Raw genomic sequence first — 21,342 nt, 5'->3', positions numbered from 1 at the left:
CATCTTCTCCGCACGGGACGAGGGCCATTAATTACCCCCGTGAGAGATAGAAAAAATGAATCGCGGAGGGCGTCGCGGATTACGTCCGCTGTAACGGATAAATAGGGTGAAAAATACGAAAAAAAATATTGCGCGGAAAATTAAGAGAAAAATGAATGAAAAAAAGTTGTTAGGTTTTCTCAGCAGGCGTTGAAGCAAATCTCTCGTCTTTCTCTAGAATATTCTTTATATTTTTCAAGTGTTCGAGTGACGAAGGCGTATTAAGTGTTCCATATACATACTTGGATATTAGCTAGTAATGGAGAGAAGAAAATATTCGAGAAATCCTGAGATTCGAGAGAGATAGAAAAATATGAATCGCGCAGGGCGTCGGGGACTACGTCCGCTGTAACGGATAAATAGGGTGAAAGATACGAAAAAAAATATTGCGCGGAAAATTAAGAGAAAAATGAATGAAAAAAAGATGTTAGGTTTTCTCAACAGGCGTTGAAGCAAATCTCTCGTCTTTCTCTATAATATTCTTTATATATTTTCAAGTATTCGCGTGGCGAAGGCGTATTATGTGTTCCATACACATACTTTGATATTAGCTAGTAATGGAGAGAAGAAAACATTCGGAAAATCCTGAGATTCGAGAGGGATAGAAAAATTTGAATCGCGCAGGGCGTCTGGGACTACGTCCGCTGTAACGGATAAATAGGGTGAAATATAAGAAAAAAAATATTGCGAGGAAAATTAAGAGAAAAATGAATGGAAATAAGCCACAAGGTGTTCTAAGCTGGCGTTGAACTTAATCACTTGTCTTTCTCTGAAACAATCTTTATATTTTTTCAGTATTCGGGTGGCACGAACGTATTATGCGTGCCATGTACGAAAAAGACTAGAGGTGGCAGTAATACGCACTCGTCACTCAGGCCGAAATTAGAATGTTCGGCGAACAGGTGGGATCACGCGCAGAAAAATTTCTTCCATGGCATTATTAAGTCTGAATCACACGATCATTTTCTTTCGTTGCGAAAAGTGATCACTACAGCGATCGCTTTTAGAGAACAGTGATCGCTCCAGTTATCATTTTTCTGAACCACATCTGGTCCCTCCCGCCCGCGCCGTCGCCTTTCGCATCACTTCCGATATCACAGCTCGTTGTCATGGGACCCTCATCACGAAAATATATACAGCGTGTTTGTTTATCTATGGAGTTCTCACGAGTGCCAAACGTTGCGCTGCAATCGCTCCATACGGGCATGCGTTCTGATTGGCTGATATGGGGTTTTAGGGACGGTTTTAAACATTTTTAGATACGAACAGCGGCATGTCTTTTTTAAACGGCACCCTATATTTTTTATTCGGCAATTCATTTTCTCTCATAAAGAATTATTCAAAACTGTTGAATAGTGGACCGTTAACATAAAAACAACGTTATGAGAACATAAGAAACTTGTCCACTTACTGTGGACGACTTCCTTATGACTGGTGTGCATTTTACCGTGTTTTCATTCGTTCGCCGTCAGCGTTAGCAAGTGTAGTAGTTCCAATACCCGCGTTCCTGCACTAAGCGCTGGTGAGTCAGTCATTTTTCCTAACACCGTGTTTATGTTAATGGTCCACTGTGCAGCATTTTTGAATAAGTCTTTAGGAGATGAAATGATTTGCCGAATAAAAAATATAGGGTGCCATTTGAAAAAGACGTACCGCTGTTCATATCCTTCTCCTAAAGACTTATTAAAAAATGTAGCACAGTGGACCATTAACATAAACACAATATTATGAAAACAAGAAACTCGTCCATTTACTGGAGTTGGCAGTAAACAAATGACAATCAAGTCAATACATAACACAAAAGTCACTTCGAGCCCGGTACCACAACCGCGTCCACTTACTGGAGTTAGCAGTAAACAAATGACTACCAAGTCAAAACATGGTCCACTGTGCTACATTTTTGAATAAGTCTTTAGGAGATGAAATGATTTGCCGAATAAAAAATATAGGATGCCATTTAAAAAAGACATACCGCTGTTCATATCTTTGTAAATAACAAAGGTACAAGGAAGGCAATCATGCTGATCAATGTCCCGCTGACGGCTAATGGACATTTTCTTGACACATTTTTGAATTTGCATCTGGACAAAAAGTTATTTCGGGTGGTCAAGATAAATGGGACACCCTGTATAATAAGCGTTGACCCTTATGGAATTATCAATGTTTCGGTCAAAGTGGGCGTGGCTTTCCTACACAAGCACTCCCATCTTCGGCTACTCTTTGCTCTACGTTCGAAACCAGTGGTGCCCTCTCCAGATATTCACAACCACCTTATTACATGTGCATGGTTACTCATATGGAAAATGCATGCATGAAACGGAGAAAAAAGGTCACAATAGGCCTTTCCCTCTTTAGCTCGACATGGAATATGAAAAGTTTGCTCTCCACGTGCTGAAATTTCAATATACCTGCATAAGATAATGGATGTGGATATTTTTTAACGTTTTATATGCGTGAATAATGAGTTTTTCACCTTAGGGTTTTTTGGATGTGGTTTGTTTTTTTTTCTCTCCGCTCAACAATATGTTTTCCCGCCATCTTCGTCCAACAATGCTTTCCCCACGTATGCTCCTTGCCAACCGCTCGTGGGACGTAAACAAAATAATCCCCATGCCGTTTCCAAGGCAACGGACGCCTCGCCGCTCGTCACCGGAAACAGGCAGCGGAGTCCGACCGTCATTTGTTATTCCGATTGTGTTTTTTTTTGCGCACCCTCGTTCTCGTTCCGAGTTTTACTTCTCCGACCGAATAAGAGAGCGCGCCACGGAACGGGTTTCTAATTAAAACTTTTGCCCGCGTTCCTGCAGGCGATTGTCATGGCGACGCGGAGGCACCGAAGTCGCATTCTATCCTTCATTTGTTTGTTTTTATTTATTTCTTTTCTTCTCGCCTGCACCATTTAATTTTATAAAATTCGTTTCTCTTCTATCAGTTCTGCACCCTTTAACTCCAGTAAGTTCGTCTTGTTGCTTCGTACCTAAATGTTTGCATACGTAAAGGAGGCCCGGGCAAACAGCATATTGTGGGCTAGAAGAATAAACTGTTTTTCCGCAAATAGCTAATAGATGGCGTCAAGATACGCTAAAGCCAGGTCAGCTGATTGGCCAGGCGACGACATAAAAGTTAAAACAAAAAACTGCAGGCGCGCACAAGTCGTTAAAGTAAAAAAAAAAAGAACTATGTCTGCCTTTTTTCTTACCATTTTCGCAATGGTGTGTAGATACTATTTTTGAACTAATTGCTTATTGATCGATCATAGCTTCTATTTGTTCGATGGTACGTTTCTATAAGTTAGTTTTCAGTTTTCAGTAGCTCTGTTACTGCTTAAAGAATTAAGTTGATTTTTTTAAAGAAATGATCATGTATCAGGATCATTATAACTTCAGGTACTGCCGTTCTAACCAAGGAAACACTAAACCTTTTGGAATCTCAAATTAATGAGCTAGTTTTTCGATAATACCACAACAATATATGACTAAAAACGTTTTTAAAAATCGATTTTTAGAACTAAACCTTCATACTTTTTTCCAACCGACTGTGGAATACTCGATACAAATACTCGATACTTGTACAAATATCCGATGGCGCAGACAAAACGTTGTTTATAATACTCGTGCGTATGACGTCAAAACTCCGTTTTTTTCGATATTTTACGTTTTCCTTATCCGCAGGCCAAATTTTCCGGCTCAACCGAGAGAAAAATAAACATGAAGATTATATGATAAATCTTTCGAGGATTTAATATGCATGCGTGTTAACGAGTGAAAAAAAGCTGTTCGTTTTTGCTGGAAAATAAACGAATTAATCCAGATATTTGAAATGCAATGAAAGGCAAATTCATAACCCTTAGCTGCATAAATTTCTAAATACGTTACGTAAAAGGCATGGGGTGTTAGGACACCAGTCGTTCACAAATAAAAAGGACGTGCTCTAAGGAAATGACGAATAGACTTTATTGAAGTCCTTTATGGTTCGGGGGAAAAACGAATTCCCATATCCATCCGTTCGGCAAAAAAACATCTCTCATAATTTATCACTTCTATCGGACCTGGAAATAAAGTGTTTCGCTAATATTATGTTCTCCGTGTCCCTCTTAAAGTATCCATTCTCAATTGTTCAAGCAATCTAAGCCTAGTGCGCAGCCTCCAAGTCTCAAGCGGCTCCCAGTCTAATTTGCTTAACATCTGGGTAACACTGTCTGTACGCCCGTAGCAGTTTTTGACGAAACGCGCAGCCTTCCTTTGTATTTCATTCAGTTCGCGGATTAAGTCTTCCTGCACCAGATCCCATACACTCGCTGCATATTCGAGGTGCGGTCAGACGAGTGCGAAATATCACCTTTCTTTTACTTTCTCATCCGAAAATCGTCCCATTATATGCTCGACGAATCCTAATTTCTACAGGGCTATGCCTTAAATATATGTGGTCCCCACTTGAGGTTCGAGGTTATCGTACCTCCCAAGTACTTCACTTCGTCTGTTGCCTTTATGTTAATACCATCCACTGCATAAACATGGTTATAGTTGGACGAATCCCGCAAGGAATGTACCGATATGAATTTGCTCAGATTAAGTTCGAGTCCCCACTCTTGGCTCCGCTAATGAACGTTGTTTTAGTACAGTGATCCAGAAACGCTTTGATGACTACATTTTAATATATTTTTGGAATTTATTTCAATTTGTAAGGTAAAATTAAATGTGTATCACGATTTTTTGTGATTTTAGACAAATTAATTGATTAATAAATTAATCAATGTATGTGCTTCGTGACTGATTTCATATCCACGTCTTCTCATTTGACTAATTTTTTTTCAAACCCTCTTAAAACAGTACTATTACATAACAGTAGGTGTATGAAAAATATGGAGGCCTTTATTACCTACTAAGCGTGATTATAATTACAGTTAAGAGAAGTAATTAATTAATTCATGTGCTTCGTGACTGATTTCATATCCACGCCTTGTCATTTGATTGTTTTTTTCCTCATACATACCTTAAAAATTATTTCATACACCGATAAGTGTATGACAATTATGGAGACTTTAATTACCGAGTAGGCGTTGTTTGAAAAAGAAATAAGGGAAAGAATTAATTTATTTACGTGTTTTATGATTGTCCCCATACCCACGTCTTCTCATTTGACTGTTGTTTCATATCATCTACCGATTTGATCGATAGATTTTTCTTCCTCATAGGAAAATCTACTAAAATTGGTAGCATAGTAATTGCGTAAGCTTGGTTTCGCTGTTAGTAGGGCCCGCCCGCCTCTGTGACGGTGCGGGATTCCTCGTCCCCTCCCTTCCTTCCCTATCCTTCCCCTGGAGGTGTCGTCGGGCTCTCATCGCGGCGATGCCTCCATTCCTTTTTCCTTCCTCTGTCCTCCCCCTCTCGAGAGGCACGGGCAAATAAGTCTCAGACTTGGTTCCCGGTCCTCGAGTTGTATCCTCGCGGGGCCCGCCCTGGGACCCCCGAACCCACTGTTGTTTCATACTTTCCTAAAAAGATAATATTCTTTCCCAGTAAGTGTACGATAAATAGGAAGATCTTGATCATACACTAAGCGTGATTAGAATAAGAAATAAGGGAACGAATTAATTTATTTATAACCTTCATGACTGTCCCCATATCCACGGCTTCTCATTTGACTGATTTCTTTCTCATACTCACTTGAAAAAGTTATATTAAATACCAGTAATTGTATGATAAATGTGGTGACCTTAACCACCGATTAATCGTGATTTGAATAAAAATAAGGGAACATGTTAATTTATTTATATCCTTTAAGACTGTCCTCATATCCACGGCTTCTCATTTGACTGATTTCTTTCTCATACTCACTTTTAAAAGTTATATTATGTACCAGTAATTGTATGAAAAATATAGAGACCTTAATTACCGAGAAACCGTGACTATAATAAGAAATTAGAGTAGGAATTAATTGATTTATGTGCTACTGATTTATTTCATTTCCACGTCTTATCATTAGACTGTTTGTTTCCGCAAGCCCACCTTAAAAAATTATTTCATACACCGATAAGTGTATGATAAATTTGGAGACTTAAATTACCGACTAGGCGTTGTTTGAAAAAGAAATAAGAGAACAAATTAATTCATTTACGTGTTTAATGATTGTCGCCATACCCTCGTCTTCTCATTTGAATGATTTTTTATCATACCCACTGAGGAAAACTGCAAGAACCTCAGGACGGAAAAAAGACGGTAATAAAAAAACACGAGAAAACAAATGAGGCACTGAACGGTAAATTTTATGAAAAAAATGTGAGCTGACAAGTTGTCACGATCAGTAGAGGATTTAAAAAAAGCCCTCGAGTTGTTAAAACACGTTGAAAAAAAATTAATTTATGCATTACGAAAGACTTAGGTCGCTAATTAAAAAAATGACGTGTGTATGAGAAATTGTTCGCTCGGAATTTTTGAGTTAGGGACCCCGTCATGGAATATCCCCTCTTTAAATGGATGGAAGGGTTACTGAGGGGATGAAAAAATAATGCGTTTTTTATCCCTCTCGCTCTCAAGAGATGATTTTTCCGTAAATAAATAAGGGGTTTGAAATTCAGGGCTCAGGGTACTAAGGGTAAAACCCTTGGAGGCGAGAATTCACTTAGCATTCATTTCAGATATGTATACAAGAAGTAGGGGTCTAATGGCACACCCTCTTATAGTGTTTCAAGTGATGTTTTTATTTAAAAATTGATAATGCAGATGCATTTGTTGTCATGTTTTCGTTGGATAGCAAACCACAGAAAAAATAGAATCATCGTTAATTTTTAGTAATTGTGAGCTGATAAATTGAAAATACAACGTATAAAGCAGTAAAATAAATTGACTCAGTACACTTAATTCTAATTTTTCCTTTATAAGGCATTGTCAACCTGGTAAATGCCGCGCTAGCCGAGAAAATACTACGCCAACTGACAATTTAGATTTTGTAGTTCGAACCGTAGGAATAAAGGAAAATAAACTTCAAAAATAAGATTTATCGTGCTATTTTGGGAGTCAATATCTAGTAAATCCAGCGGAAACATCACAAAACATTCCTCTGATAATGCAATTGAATTTGTTGTCATGTTTTCGTTGGATAGCAAACAACAGAAAAATAAGATTCATCGTGAATTTTTGTAATGGAGAGCTGATAAATTGAAAATGTAACGAATAATCTGTAAAATAGGACTTATGACTCTTAAATTCAATTTATTCCATAACAAGGAATTGTGACCGCAATAAATACCCAGCTTTCCAAGTAACTAAATACTACGTTAGTTGATAATTTCGATTTTGTAGATGAAACCACAGGATTCGAGGACACAGAAATCTCAACAAAAAAAGATTCGTCTAAGATTTTGTTAGACAAATCTAGTTGGTCGCAATAGGGTGGTTTCCCATTATTTTTTATTGCCAAAATCGAAATAATATTACTCCTGGTGTACGAATTTCACGCTCTAATATTTTTAAATAACGATATCTATTTTTCGCAATTGAATTGTAGATGTAAGCTGGGAGCCGCTGGAGACTCGGAGGCTGCGCGCTAGGCTTAGATTGCCTCAACAATTGAGAATGGATATCTTCAAGAGCGGCACAGAGAACATAATATTAGAGCCACACTATATTTCCAGATCCGATGGAAGCGACAAATTAAGGGAAATGTATTTGGCGAACGGATAGATATGGGAATTCGTTTTTCCCCCGAACCATAAAGGACTTTAATAAACGCTAGTCCCAACTTCGTTAGATCACTTCATTGTTTAAGCTTTAAACGGCTGGTGTCCTATCACCCCCTGCCACACTCCCTTTTTGTCGGTTAGCGGGGTAGTGTGTAGAAGTATTATAAATTTCATTTTTTATCTCTCTCATTTGGGTAGATTTTTAATCTACTTTATGAATATAGAGTGATTTTTTTATAAGCCATGTGAGGTGGTGAGCCATACTATCAGAAATTGGTCCACATAAATTATGTGAAGGGAGATGTGGAAATGATTTTTTTAACTGACAGGGTTTAATCAATCGGAGAATGTATACAAATTTGTTTATTTTCTAATAAACAAGTGATAACAGTGAAAAATGAAAGAATACCCCAAGTAACTCATTATAATCCGATCTTGCTTCTAAGCAACATCAAAAATATATACATTATATGTTCTGTTTAGGAAATATCTAAACTAAACATTATTTTGTGGCGTTAATTGTTATGAAGAAATATTCAGCGGCCACGATAATTATCATCGATTGCAAAATGTTCAACTTTTCATGACGAAAAATCTTAAAATTTGATTTCTCCCAAAAGTAACTCTGGGTTAGAAAGTGTTAATATACCGGAGAAATGTTATCGTGAACTTTGTCGTATTAAGCAATAGTACCTAATTCAGCAAAATTGTATTCCTAACATCGTTACATTTGAGTCATGGTATCTTTAATTTACTCATAAATAATTTTGGGTGAAAAAATCCAATAAATTTATATTTCACTAACGAGATACCGACTTTTTTATTCCAGTGTCCAGGGCAACAACCGGCCCAGGAGACGAAATTCTGAAGATAACTGTCGAATTGGCAACGCCGCGTCAACGAGGTCCCACAAGCGCGGTTTCGAGCCCTTCAGGAAGGAAGATCCTGAAGATAACAGACGCGGAAGCGCTGAAGACAGCCAATCAGCCAAGTCTGTAGCCTACAAGAACAGTACTGAAGCTGAAGTTTGCAAGTCTAAGAAAAACAGGCAGAAAAAGAATTGCGAGGTCATAAAGACCGATTTTAATTGTAATTCCGATAAGTTTTCGTCAAGAAGCTTACCAGGGTGTGATGTGAGTTCTTCAAAAGGCTCTGTTGCCAGATATCCTGATGGACTCGAAGATGTTGCACCTCTGAGAGGCAACAATCGCACTGAACAGATTTCTGTGAGTGGTTCAGGGGTTGTCGTTGAAGGGATATCAGTTGGTACCCCAGCTAACGTAGAGATGGGGGTGAAAAGCAGGAGTTTTGAGGAAAATCGGACCGTTTTACCGAAGAAGAGAAGTTATAGCTCGATGCAAGGCACCGGAGCAGAATCCGGAAAGGTCGTAAAACCGGGAAACGAGCCGAAGGAATCCGGAAAGAATGTGGGAAACCGTTCCGAGAACAGTTCCGGTCAACAGCAACCGCTCAAGGACAAGAGGGAGAGTTCCAAGGTTGCCAAATTGCAGGAGCTGTCTGGTTCCTTCGACAAATCCAGTGACGACGATTGTTACAAGTCCGGAGAGGGTGGTTGTCGCAATAATAACAACGGGGAGTTGAGCAAGAACAATAGCAACAACAACAACAACAATAACACGACAGTCAGGAAAAAGGTGGAGAATAAGGAGGACCAGGTTCGATTCCTGAGGGAGACCGAGGCCGCTTTGAAGTCCTTGTCTGGCAGCTGGCCCGCCACTCCTAATCCTTCGGCAGAGGATAATAATCGGGAAGATAAGCCGGACTTCGAGAATCTCTTCGAGGAAAAGAAGCCGGCGGACAGAAAAAATCAACCGAACGGCGCGTCTGGAGACTCCAGTAGGTTGAGCAGCTCCAGGCAGGACAGTCAGAACAGGGAAAATTCCCCTAAGACTGGCACCAAAGGCCAAGGATCGCAGCAGTCCAGCGGTTCCACACTGCTGAACGATGTTATAACCCTCAGTAGCTCAAAATACGAGAGGGAAGCCGAAAGGAACTCGCAAGGAAGCGCGGCCCAGAACAACCCGCAGGATAGCTCATCCAGAGTTGGCGGAACGGGACAGAATCAGGGCGGTGCCAACTGTGACGTCGCGCAGTATGGCGGCGGGCCGGGACAGGAGCCGGACAGTGCTGCGAAGGAGAGCGCCAACTCTAGGGACGGCAAGGCCGGCGGGAACAAGCAGGTGAACGGTGTGGGTAACGACCTGGAGAACTTGTTGAAGATCGAAGTCGAGTGCGCCACCATACAGTCCAGGGTCGGTAGGGAGGAGGAGAGTTCGGGAGGACAAGATGGCGGCCGCGCGCCGGGGTTCGAGGAGCTTGTGGACGACTCTACGACGGAGCTGGAGATCGTGACGTCTGAAGGTGAAGACGCCGGACCCAAAGAGGGTAAAAGAAAGGGTGACGCAGAATCTGGTACGGCCAGAAAGAGGAAGAAGGACGATGATTGTAGTTCTGGCGAGCAGAAGGACACTCAGGATGAAGGAACCTTGAAAGGCGACAAGCCAGCGGATGGTATCAAGGCGATAGACTCGCCTCCAGTGTCGCTGGGGCCTTTTCCAGCCGGGGCCACCTTCGTCGGCTATCCTCCCGTTCCAGCAGTTCCGGTGGATCGTCCCGAGGAGAAGTTGGCGCCCAGGGCGAAGCCCGTGATTGGTTCGCCGCTTGAGGCGCCGGTGGAGATAGCGGCCATTGGGGTTTCACCGGAAGTGGGGTAAGTTGAATACTATCCCATATTCTGTCCAGTTGACGTTTTCAAGACCTATTTATCCCTTAGGCTGCGGGAACGTTTTTGAACGGTCTGCATGGCGAGTGCAGGAAAAACGTTTTTCTACGTTTGACCAGATTTTCTTACTACTGGTAGCCTTTCCTTAAGATTTTATTGCCGTCCTTTCCGCAGCTGCTTGAACTCGGCCCAATCTAGTAGCAGATAGCAAAAGGCGTATTTCGAGGACTGGGTACCCTCACCACGGGGAGCGCTACCCGTATTATCCCTTCTCCTAGAGAGAAAGAGCTCCCTTCACTCTGCGGCACATTCACGATGAAAACAATTCCAACAAATCCTTGCATTTCCAACGAATTTATTTATCTTCCCGTTGTCCATTAGCTGGGGAAACTTATTTCAAAGCATTGGTATCTCTTTCTTATGCCATCTGTAGTGGGTCTTCCGTCCCCGCGTAATTACCAAGGGCATATTTCATTCGTGGTCTGTCGTGAGGGGGTTGGGTGGGAAGTCCCAGATTTTAAGGGTCCACTACCTGCAAGACACACGCCCGGGGTCAACGGAAAAATATCTTCCTCATGTCCCGCACACAGTGGCAGAAAGCTTTTGACGCTCCCGCAGCTAAAAAGGTTAACCCTTAGGTAATTACGCGGGGTAATGGTAGGTCCCTAGACAGTTAAATTTGTTGTTTACTCCCGGAATGATTTGGCAACATCGCTTAGCTACCTAGTAGCTTCAAGTCTACTCCCCTCCCCTCCCAAAAGACTGGTTTTTGTCAGTCTATTTCCGGGTCTAAACTCAGGGACGCCGACTTATAAAAAATATTGGGGGGGCCCAAACCGGGGATCTTTCCCCGGAAATTTTTATAAGTAGTGAGTTTTAAGTTTTTTAAGAATTTTTAGTCGTATGATCAGCATTATAACACTAATAACTAGAATCTCGATATCTGGACACTCCGAGGAAAATCGACAAGCCTGACACATTTTTTCCTCACACCCATAACGAATTTTTGAGGGGGCTCGGGCCCCCTCAAGCCCCATGGAGTCGGCGCCACTGTCTACACTAGTAACTTAAGTGACCACTTAAGTTGGATCTCTAAGGATCACTCTATCTAAGGTGGTAGTTTAGGTGTCACCAGCTTCCTTTAAGTACCCCTCCACTTAAGTCACTTAGAACCCATACTTAAATTGCGTAGGCAACTGTTTCCGCGCGGTTTACGCTTTTCAAGTGTTGTAAATGGTACATGATAATACCCATTCCAACCCTGACTGATCCCGTTGATTATATTCTAAGTTGTGTCGTATTCCATGATATGGTTGTTGAGCGTTCTATTTCGTTACTAGTTAACTCTCTAGTGTTGGGGTTATTAAATCGACGAATTCATTTTGCGGAGTTTCTCATCTTAATGTTGGTTTTATTTCCGTGAAAACTAGGTTATTGCTATGCCTGTTTCCCACGGTGAAACCCGTTTTATAAAACCAAGAATCGTTTTAAGGAATTTTTAGACTGAGACGACGGCAGAAGATCGGGTGATACAGTTAAGTTGCCATGGTGTCATAATCGAAAATAACGTAAACGAATGCACTGTTGATTCCGACTGATAGATTCTGATAGATTCCTAAGATATGTGGTGTGTATGTTTAGTAGGATTGATAATATGTATTAAAATATTTTTCATTCCTCACCAGGTTCGATAAGGCTCTGGAATGGGCCCTGAGTCATTTCCATAAGAAATACGCGTGAAGTTCGCTTTTAATGCCAGCAGACCTTTTTTCTTTTGCATATTTAAATGAGTGATAATGGTCACACATATTAGAAATATATATCGTTATAGAGAAAAATAAGTTCACATTTTTATTCTTGCAATAGATTTTCCGTTATCCTCCTGATTTACAGTGAATTTTGAAAAAATATGAATGCTGACATATTGACGTTTTTCGGCCCTTGGCAACCGTCAATATTGTTGATGTTGTTTGATATCTCTCCTATGGATACTGTATGCGATGCCAGCGAAGCTGTAAATTATCTAGCAGAGATTTTGAACTCATTGGAGTTGCTAGGCATGTCATCGCACTGTTTATAACTGAAGTTTGGATCATCAGTCAAACAAGCTTTGTAATGGGAACCCACCACGGCTGTGCAATGGCACGTGATACGTCATTAAAAAATTGATGAGAAATTTTGTCGAAGCCTGGATTTTGAATGGAAATTTCTTAAGAGAAAAAGTATCATAGTTTTTTAGTAACAGTTGTGGTCGAATCTTATGCATTCTGATTTTGAATATATTGCTAGTTAATTTGTTGCTTGGTACAGGGTTTAGACCGCAGTAGCATCTGCCTGCTGTGTTAATTCTATGTAGAATTTTAGTGTCTATTATCACTAACAGTTGTCACTCTATTTACAATGGTATTGAACTTCCTTTTCTTGAGTCGTTGGTAGCGCCCGAAATTCGCTGGATCAGTGCAAGAAACGTTGAATATAAAGTAAATGTCGACGAAATAATTATGAAAAAGGCCAAAATTACTTGTTCCGGTTCTCTATCGTCGGTGGGGATGAGTAACAACGATATACCAGTTCGGAAAAAAAGTTCTTTATAGCCTCGGTTTATTGTTTCCGGAAGTTGGCGTCGGGCGAGGTGCAGGAAGGAGTTATTCCAGAAAAGTGCCAACTACTTTGTTGCTGTCGAAACTCGTTCATCCCCCCCCCTCAAACTCCGATGTTGGAGAATGATTAATATTTTTACGAGAAAAGTTGTTCCATTCCACCCCCCCCCCCCCCCCCACTCCCAAACCCGTTTTGAGAACTTTACCCTGTTACTGCCAACTTTGTTGAGCAACTCAACTTGGTGAACTAACTTGGGCCATTTTAGAATTTTTAACGCGGCAGTTTATGGGGGAGGGGGGGGGGGGAGATGGAGTTTCCTCAAAAAACGTCTCTTGAACGTTGCTGGGATGTCTGTCAGACATTTAGTTTCAAACTCTTGTCATACATATATATGTATTAGTGGAAAGTTTTGAATTGGGGGGCAGTTTGAAACTTTTTTTTCAAACTTTTTTATCATTCGAGCTTTAAACACTGGTCTGGAAGTTTATTTTGCGGGTTCGAAGTTATTTTTTATGCTTCGGTGACCTTGACCCAAATAAGCTCTCCAGTTCCTGAACTAGATTTTCAGGTCAGACTGATTTCAGACATAAACACTGAACTCTGGTTCAAGGACTTTCAGGGAGTTCTAGAAGTTCCTGTGTATCCAGTTTAAACGGGAAACGACCCTGGGGATACTGACTTCGGCTTGATCCAAGTATCCTATGCCTAATTTCACGTTTTCGTGTCCTGGCTACAGGCTTTATTGTTAGCTACCAACTATTGCTACATGACTGTGTGATAAATAGCATTATATTTGCTATAAATTTGCTAATAAATTGCTTGTTAACCTTTTCCCTACCAAGGGCGTGTTTTCACGGCTTGAATTGTACGAAGGAAAAGGCCGAAGGCCGTGTTTTCACGGCTTTGCGGTCAAACATGCCAAGCGGGTCACAACCGGCATTAGGGTCCCGGGCCGCGACAGGTCCGACCCTTTCCTATTGTCCGTGTGGGGATTATCTCGGCCCATTCCGGCACTTAGTGACCCACTCAAGGAAGGTGCTCATGGTCACTTATCTTCTATATATATAAAAGAAAGTCGAAAATCGTGTTAGTTAGAACACTTATAACTCGAGAACGGCTGCACCGATTTCAATGAGATTTGGTTCTTTGGATTCGTCTCAGGCGGGGTTAACATATAGGTCATTAAAAAAGGATAATTTCACAAAAAAAATTCATCTCTTTCCTATGGGCATGCTTTTAGGAGTTATAGTAACACAACAATTGATAAGTCGGTCAAAACTACAAATTAAATAATTAGTTTTGTTTTTACCACTTTAATAACTGAATTTAGTAACAATATAACATTTTAATTACTAAATATATTCAAAATATTAATTAAATTGAAATTATATTTAAAAAATTTAATTCGAGCTGATTGTAAGCCCAGCCGTGGCCCAGCTCGAGTTGACACTTCACTACCGTGTTTGTAAACAAATCTCCAAGCAATTGTTGACAAACGGTAATGTCCGTGTTCCTGTCGAGGAATCGAGTAGTTTTAACTCATTTCGTAACGAGGTAAATTCAAATAGTTCGTACTCTGCATGGATTCGAATCTTATAAATGTATAACAAACGAAGACGAAATCACCAACTATCTATCTGAATATTTTAAGTCCTTGGACGTACCTGGCTTACCAAGGCACGATTTACAGAAAAATGTAGTTTCTGTGCTCATGATCTTTCGAAGCCTAAACCAACCATAACTATCCAACGGAACGTGTTTGATCATTAAAAAAATTGGTGATGAATGTGATTCACGCATCTTTACTCAGAGGAAAATTCAAAGGTTAGGAAGTCCTCATTCCGTAGATTCCATGATCTCAACTCATATGCCCTTTTGAGATTAAACGTATTCAATTTACAATTCGTGTTGCATTCGTGATAACGATTAAAAAATCGCATGGTCATTCTTTCAGTTTTTGTGTAATTTGTGCTCATGTGCTAATGAAAACCCATGATTTTCTCATGGTCAATTTAGCGTGCTATGTTCACGAGTCGATAAACCATCCTCTGTATTTCTTCCTTCGCTTCAAGTGCGTAGCTAGGATAGGGGGTTTTGGGCGCAGCTAATACCACGGGTCTGTAGGGTATAGAAAACTCGCTAAGGTAAGCGGGAAGTGTGGGGGCACTTCCCCCAGACATTTTTTAAGATAAATGGTTCAAAATAGTGGGTTTTGTGGCTGTGTGAATAGTTAAATATGTTTTGTTTGTTAGTCATCCGTCCCCCAAATATTAATAACAAAATCTTTCATAAAAAAATTTCTCTAAGCTCTTGGGGGGGGTTTATCCCCCAAAACCTCCCCTCGCTGCGTCACTGCTTTGCTTCGCTATATTTATTTAGCTTCATCCGCTTCATCTTGCGCCTGATAACAAAACAAAAACTGTTGTTTCTCAGAAGGTGCTTGACGCTAGACATTAAACCCGAATGTGTAGGGCTCACCGTGGTGCGTTTACGCATGCAGTACGTTTACGCAGTGCATTTTTTTACAAACAGAGATACTAAAACTAGCACGCCTTAAGTCATTTAATGCGAATGCTGCTTCATAGGGGCTTTTCTTGCACGATTTTGAGCATCAGTCAAGCGTCGGTCTGGGGTCGTGTCAACCTGCCCCCTGAATGGGCCAAGTGTATGCAACAGACTTGGACCTAAAAACATTTTTTTACAGCTAATAACGCAAATAGCCAACAACTGAATGCGTATAATTTTTATTTCATGAACTGCTTTATTAAACCACAATGCCCAAAATTTCTTAAGCTAAAACGTAAGAAAATTTGTTGAAAAAAATCCGCTTAAACGTGCTCCGATTCACCCTATATAGATTCAATAAAGAAAATGTCTTTCTGACAAGCAATTTTGGTACTCATTTACGTAGTTTTATTGAATTTGTATCCTTATTTTATTATAATAAATTAAACATGATTAAAAACGATACAGCCGCTCTTGATTTATAAATGGTGTAAGTAAACTGTAAGTTCATTGATTGTTAGGGGGTACGAAGTACGCCGGGTCAGCTAGTTTGTTTATAAGTTAGAATAACTAAAAACTTACAAGTCGAATTTATTGAAAATAAATGCTAATAATTACATTCTGGATGTTCTGCTGATCGTTTCCAAATTTTAAACGGAACTCTAGCGTTCATATTAACGGAGTTCATCATCACCTAGAACAAATTTTGGGGACGCTAAGGGAAGATGTTTAATTGTTATTTTTAAACCTTACTAGCAAATTTATAGGAGCGATGTTGTAACGATTTAAATCTAAAAATATACGTTACCCTGTTAGCCACATTCTAAGTGTACTTTTGCGGTGAAATTCGGGATCTCTCGGGATGCGGGATGGGAATCTTTACAGGAGCGCAGATCGAAGTATAGGCTTAAATCACACAGGAAAAAGAGTAGTTTCCATCATCAAAGAAAACGAAAGGCATTGATTGCGATTCGTTACCCACCATTAGTGTAATCATAATACACAAATTATTTAGTTTTAGAAATACCGGTTTAGACGAATGGCTACGGTCAACTTTTAACCTCCTTTGAAAAAGGCCAAATTGGCTCCCTTGCGATGCCACTCCACGTGTGGTCACAGAGACCTAATTTCTATACGAATAGATAGGAGTTATGCATCGTCTGAGATTACCAATGCATGCATGAGGCACAGAACTCAGGCAAACATGTCTTAATAATCACCTATTAAAACTACCCAAGGTCGGAAAGTTTTCCTCGTTTGATAAGGTATTAATAATCCTTATTTAATCCAATCGCTACCAGCTAGCATCCTGCGTCGTATCAGCGCTCAAAGCCTCGCCCCAAGGTCACCTCACTTGCGGCAGCAGGAACCAGAACAACGTCACACGGAGTTTTTCCCAGAATTAATACTTAGCCGTCGTGTTTTCGCGCGCTTGAAAATTTTCACTTTTCATTTAATCGCGAAAAATAGATATCATCATTTAAAAATCTAAATGCGTGAAAAACGTAAGTACTCCAGGAGAAATAATCTTTCGATTTAGGCAATAAAAAATAATAGGAAAGCACTCTATTGCTACATGACTGTGTAATAAATAGCATTATATTTGCTATAAATTTGCTAATAAATAGCATGTTAAGATGGGAATGTTTACAGGAGCGTAGATCGAAGTATAGGCTTAACTTACTAAGGAAATTCGAAGAAGATTTTTTCTCAGACGACGTGAATCATATCCTTCGTTTACCATCGCACTATACTAGACGTGATCATGAGAAGAAAATAAAAGAACTAGACTGAAAAACAGGTTTCCCTCGTACTATTAAGGATAGCAACGTTGTCTCAATTGTTAGGATTAATGTCGTCACTTGCCAGGATGACTCATTGCATGTTTTTCTAACCTTGCATGTATTTTCTCTAGGAATTACTAACCACTAGCAAGTTTTTTTTATGAATATGTATGTATATTTTCCAAGTATGCGTAATATTTCTATGACTGTGCGGTTTGCATGTGGAGGTCCTCTTGCATGCTGCATGTTGGTGATTGGTCACCCCTGCCATACACCCGAGAGTAGGTTTGCAAAGTATTATGTAGGTGTAGATGTAGATATTGAATTTTTGAGCTCGGATTGGTTATCGGATACAGAATGAAGCTTGATACCAGTAAATTTGATGGTTTCAGGTGTGAATTGGTGAAATTGCTTCATTTTAAATATAAAAAATTTGTAAATTTCTAGGGATGTGCGAATAGTAGTTTTTGATCTCGAGTCGAGTTGAAAACTACTCGCTAGTATCGAGTCAAGTATCGAGTTGAGTTGAAAACTACTCGTGAGTATCGAGTCGAATCGAATATGGCAATTGTGAACGAGGCAATTCAGTAGTTCATGCTCCAACATATTCTCATTTTTCTTATCCCCAATTTTCTAATATGAATGCTTTGCTTGATGTGAAAAGGAAAAGATCTACATCTACATAATACCTCACAAGCCACCTAAAAGGCGTGTGGCAGGGGGTGTTAGGAAACCAGCCGTTTAGAGCTAAAAAAAATGAAGTGCTCTAACGAGGTTGGGACTAGCGTTTATTGAAATCCTTTATGGCTCGGGGGAAAAGCGAATTCCCATATATATCCGTTCGGCAAAACATCTCTCTTAATTTATCGCTTCTATTGGATCTGGGAATATAGTGTGGCTCTAATATTATGTTCTCTGTGTCGCTCTTAAAGATATCCATTCTAAAATGTTGAAGCAATCTAAGCCTAGCGCGCAACCTCCGAGTCCCCAGCGGCTCCCAGCCTAATTCACTCAACATCTGAATACCGCTGTCTGTACGCCCGTAGCAGTTTTTGACGAAACGCGCAGCCTTCCTTTGTATTTTATCTAGTTCATGGATTAACTCTATCTGCACCTGGAAATATACAATGCAATTCAAATATGGTATTCTCCGTGTGGCTCTTAAAAATATGCGTTCTCAATTGTTCTAGCAATCTAAGCCTAGCGCGCAGCCTCCGAGTCTCCAGCGGCACCCAGCCTAATTCGCTTAACATCTGGGTAACGCTGTCTGTACGCCCGTTGCAGTTTTTGACGAAACGCGCAGCCTTCCGTAAAGATAATGAGGGACGTTGGCGTAAATCGTGTCAGAATCAGCAAAGCAAAGAAAGAATGATAGGAAACAAAAGTATCGCATAAGAAAATATTAGCGGTAGAGCGGTCCTCTTCGATTACGCCGCCGGGACGGAAGACAGTCAGCCACCGCGTCTGACAAAAAAACATATTCGGCGCCCACGTCGACTGCTATGGTGGTTGATTGATACGCATACAGCAGGCTGAATCTGAAGGCCGTTTTACGCGGTACACGGAATTGCGCAATCTGACGTACGTGCGAAGGCGCAATCAAAATTGCGTCGTGTAAAGCGGTTAATTGCATGAACACATGCGATAATTCGTGGATGCGAGACGGCAAAAATAGCCCCTGTTCTAATTTCGTTTATGCATTCGCGCAATTCCACCCCATTTTAGAAATTAACGCAGCTATAACATGCGCAATTCCGTGCCCCGTGTAAAACGGCCTTCAGAGACTATGGGATTAGAACGACTTATCGACCATATAAACGGTATTAATACATGAGTTTTCTGATTGCGCCTCCTACCGGCAGATTTCTGAACTTAATGGCCTCGACAGCTCTGTAACTGGAACTACTCGACTCGACTCCACATTCGTAATACTACTCGAGTCTAATACCAAATACTCGACTCGACTCGAATTTTCGAGTACTCGCACCTCCCCATAACGCATCGTTCAGATTGCGATTGTGCTAGCAATCGTTGGAACTATCGTGCATTCACACAACGATTGTTAAAACCTGTGCTGCCCTCTAGTGCTGACATATGAAGTGAACGAGACATTGACGGTTAGCAAAGCTGATGAGATATGCAGCGACAAGATATTACTGTGTTCAACGTGTATTTAACGAATAATGTTTCTTCCGCCCATATTCTTCCTTCCTAGGACATATTCATGAAAATAAATAGAGGAAAGAGAGTTTCACGAACTTATCCTTACAGCTGAAAATACCAGCATAGAAGTAAGGAAACAATTCATCAGATGCTACATATGGAGTGTGTTTCTCTATGGAAGCGAGGCTTGGACGTTGACAGCAGCAGAGAAGTCAAGAGTGGAAGCATTCGAACGGTGGTGCTACCGAAGAATGATGAAGATAAAATGGATTGACCGTGTGAGTAACCATGAAGTGCTAAGGAGAGTAGGAGAAAAGAGAAGCCTCCTAAAAACATTAAGCAGAAGAAGGGACAACTTAGTTGGCCACATTTTGAGGCACGATGGTCTGATGAAGACAATCGTTGAAGGACAAGTGGAAGGGAAAAAGGGCAAGGGACGGCCCCGAATGAGTTATATAGGACAGGTTATAAAGGATGTAAAAGAGAATGAATATGTAGCTATGAAGAGATTAGAGGATAGGAGAGAGAAATGGAGAGCTGCGTCAAACCAATCTTAGAATTGTTGACTATTATCTGTTCATTTTATCTCTGCGGGTCAACTTTCGTGAGATCCCGGACACTCTCGGAGGGCCTCGCTGAAGTGGGAGGGGCCTCGCTGAAGGGGAAGGGGCCTCGCTGAAGGGGAAGGGGTAGTACCGAGAGAGAGAGAGCAGGAGCGACCTTAACGTTGCCAAATGTACATAGCCGCCCTTGTGTCTCACTGAAAAGGTGTGACTCACACGTGGCTACAGATATTTTGGGCCCGGCGGCGAAACAATGCATACAATGTATTGAGGATAATCCCATCTCAGAAGCCAGGATATTGTCCGCTAAATGCGAGACCGCTGGTGAAAGGCATACATAGGCGTAGGGGTTTGGTAAGAAAGGGATCGGAAAAGTACTGAGAGGGAATAGGTGGAGGGAGGGAGTCGGTGCTGATGGGATTACAAAAGATGAATAAAAATTTTCTGGAAAGGAGATGGAAAAGGATTGAAGTGGAAGAATAAGGAACAGTAAGTTATAAGTTGGATTTAAATGGAAGAATCGAAGAGCACCAAGAGGACGCGCGAGATTTGGCAACACTGCTAGCAGATTCACGAAGTTGACACGACGGAGGTCTGAGAGCGACTGACGTTCCGAAGTGCTAGACCACGCCTACTGCCTGCTGATTGGCAGAGGGAAAGTCACGTGTAGTTAAACTTTCCCTCCTCTCACCCCAACTCTGTTAAGCCACACCAGCTCACCCGCAGAGATAAAATGAACAGATAATAATGATGATGATCGTCTTTCCCTTGTGGCTTCCGTTTCCGGTATCCCAGCGCCTAACCATCGTAAAGTGGCAACGTTCGGAACTACGTGAACTATTGTCAGGACATGCATTCACACTGCTAGTTCGGCCAACTTACGTTAGTACGATCGCTCAGACGGGAACACGGTGCTCCCGCGAATGCAGCTAGCGCGCGATCGCCTCCGTTTTACGAATGGGATTCTAACAGAAATTATAAACCCTGTGTATCCTAGCATTAATGCAACAATTCCGATGATTTTGCGTCCGATTTTTTAAAAATAAAGAACGCGGAAAAAAATTGAGCGAGAGTAAAAAAAAATTGAGAAATCATGCACGGATAATCCGCAATCCGGATAAACCGCAGCCGGATAATCGGGAGTCTGCCGCAGAAGCTGATCACCTTTGTCACCTATTGACTGCTTTGAGAACCACATTGTATAACGACGTGGTGTATTGCATCAGGAAACGATTCAATCTTGATGTTTTATTGACTTTTCCT

General features: G+C 40.9%; 1 protein-coding gene across 1 annotated transcript in view; it reads left to right on the top strand.

Moving 5' to 3' along the window:
• The window catches only part of LOC124172994 (dentin matrix acidic phosphoprotein 1-like), an 89,386-nt gene that overhangs the window by 31,757 nt on the left and 36,287 nt on the right, over positions 1 to 21,342 (top strand). Inside the window, exon 3 of the mRNA XM_046552527.1 lies at positions 8,550 to 10,451. Coding sequence (XP_046408483.1) covers positions 8,550 to 10,451 — 1,902 coding nt within the window. The remainder of the gene's footprint in view (positions 1 to 8,549; positions 10,452 to 21,342) is intronic.

Source organism: Ischnura elegans, assembly GCF_921293095.1.
Source record: "Ischnura elegans chromosome 13 unlocalized genomic scaffold, ioIscEleg1.1 SUPER_13_unloc_3, whole genome shotgun sequence".
In the NCBI taxonomy this organism is placed as follows: domain Eukaryota; kingdom Metazoa; phylum Arthropoda; class Insecta; order Odonata; family Coenagrionidae; genus Ischnura; species Ischnura elegans.
The sequence above is the reverse complement of the archived record's forward strand: the minus strand, read 5'-3'. Positions and strand labels throughout refer to the sequence as shown.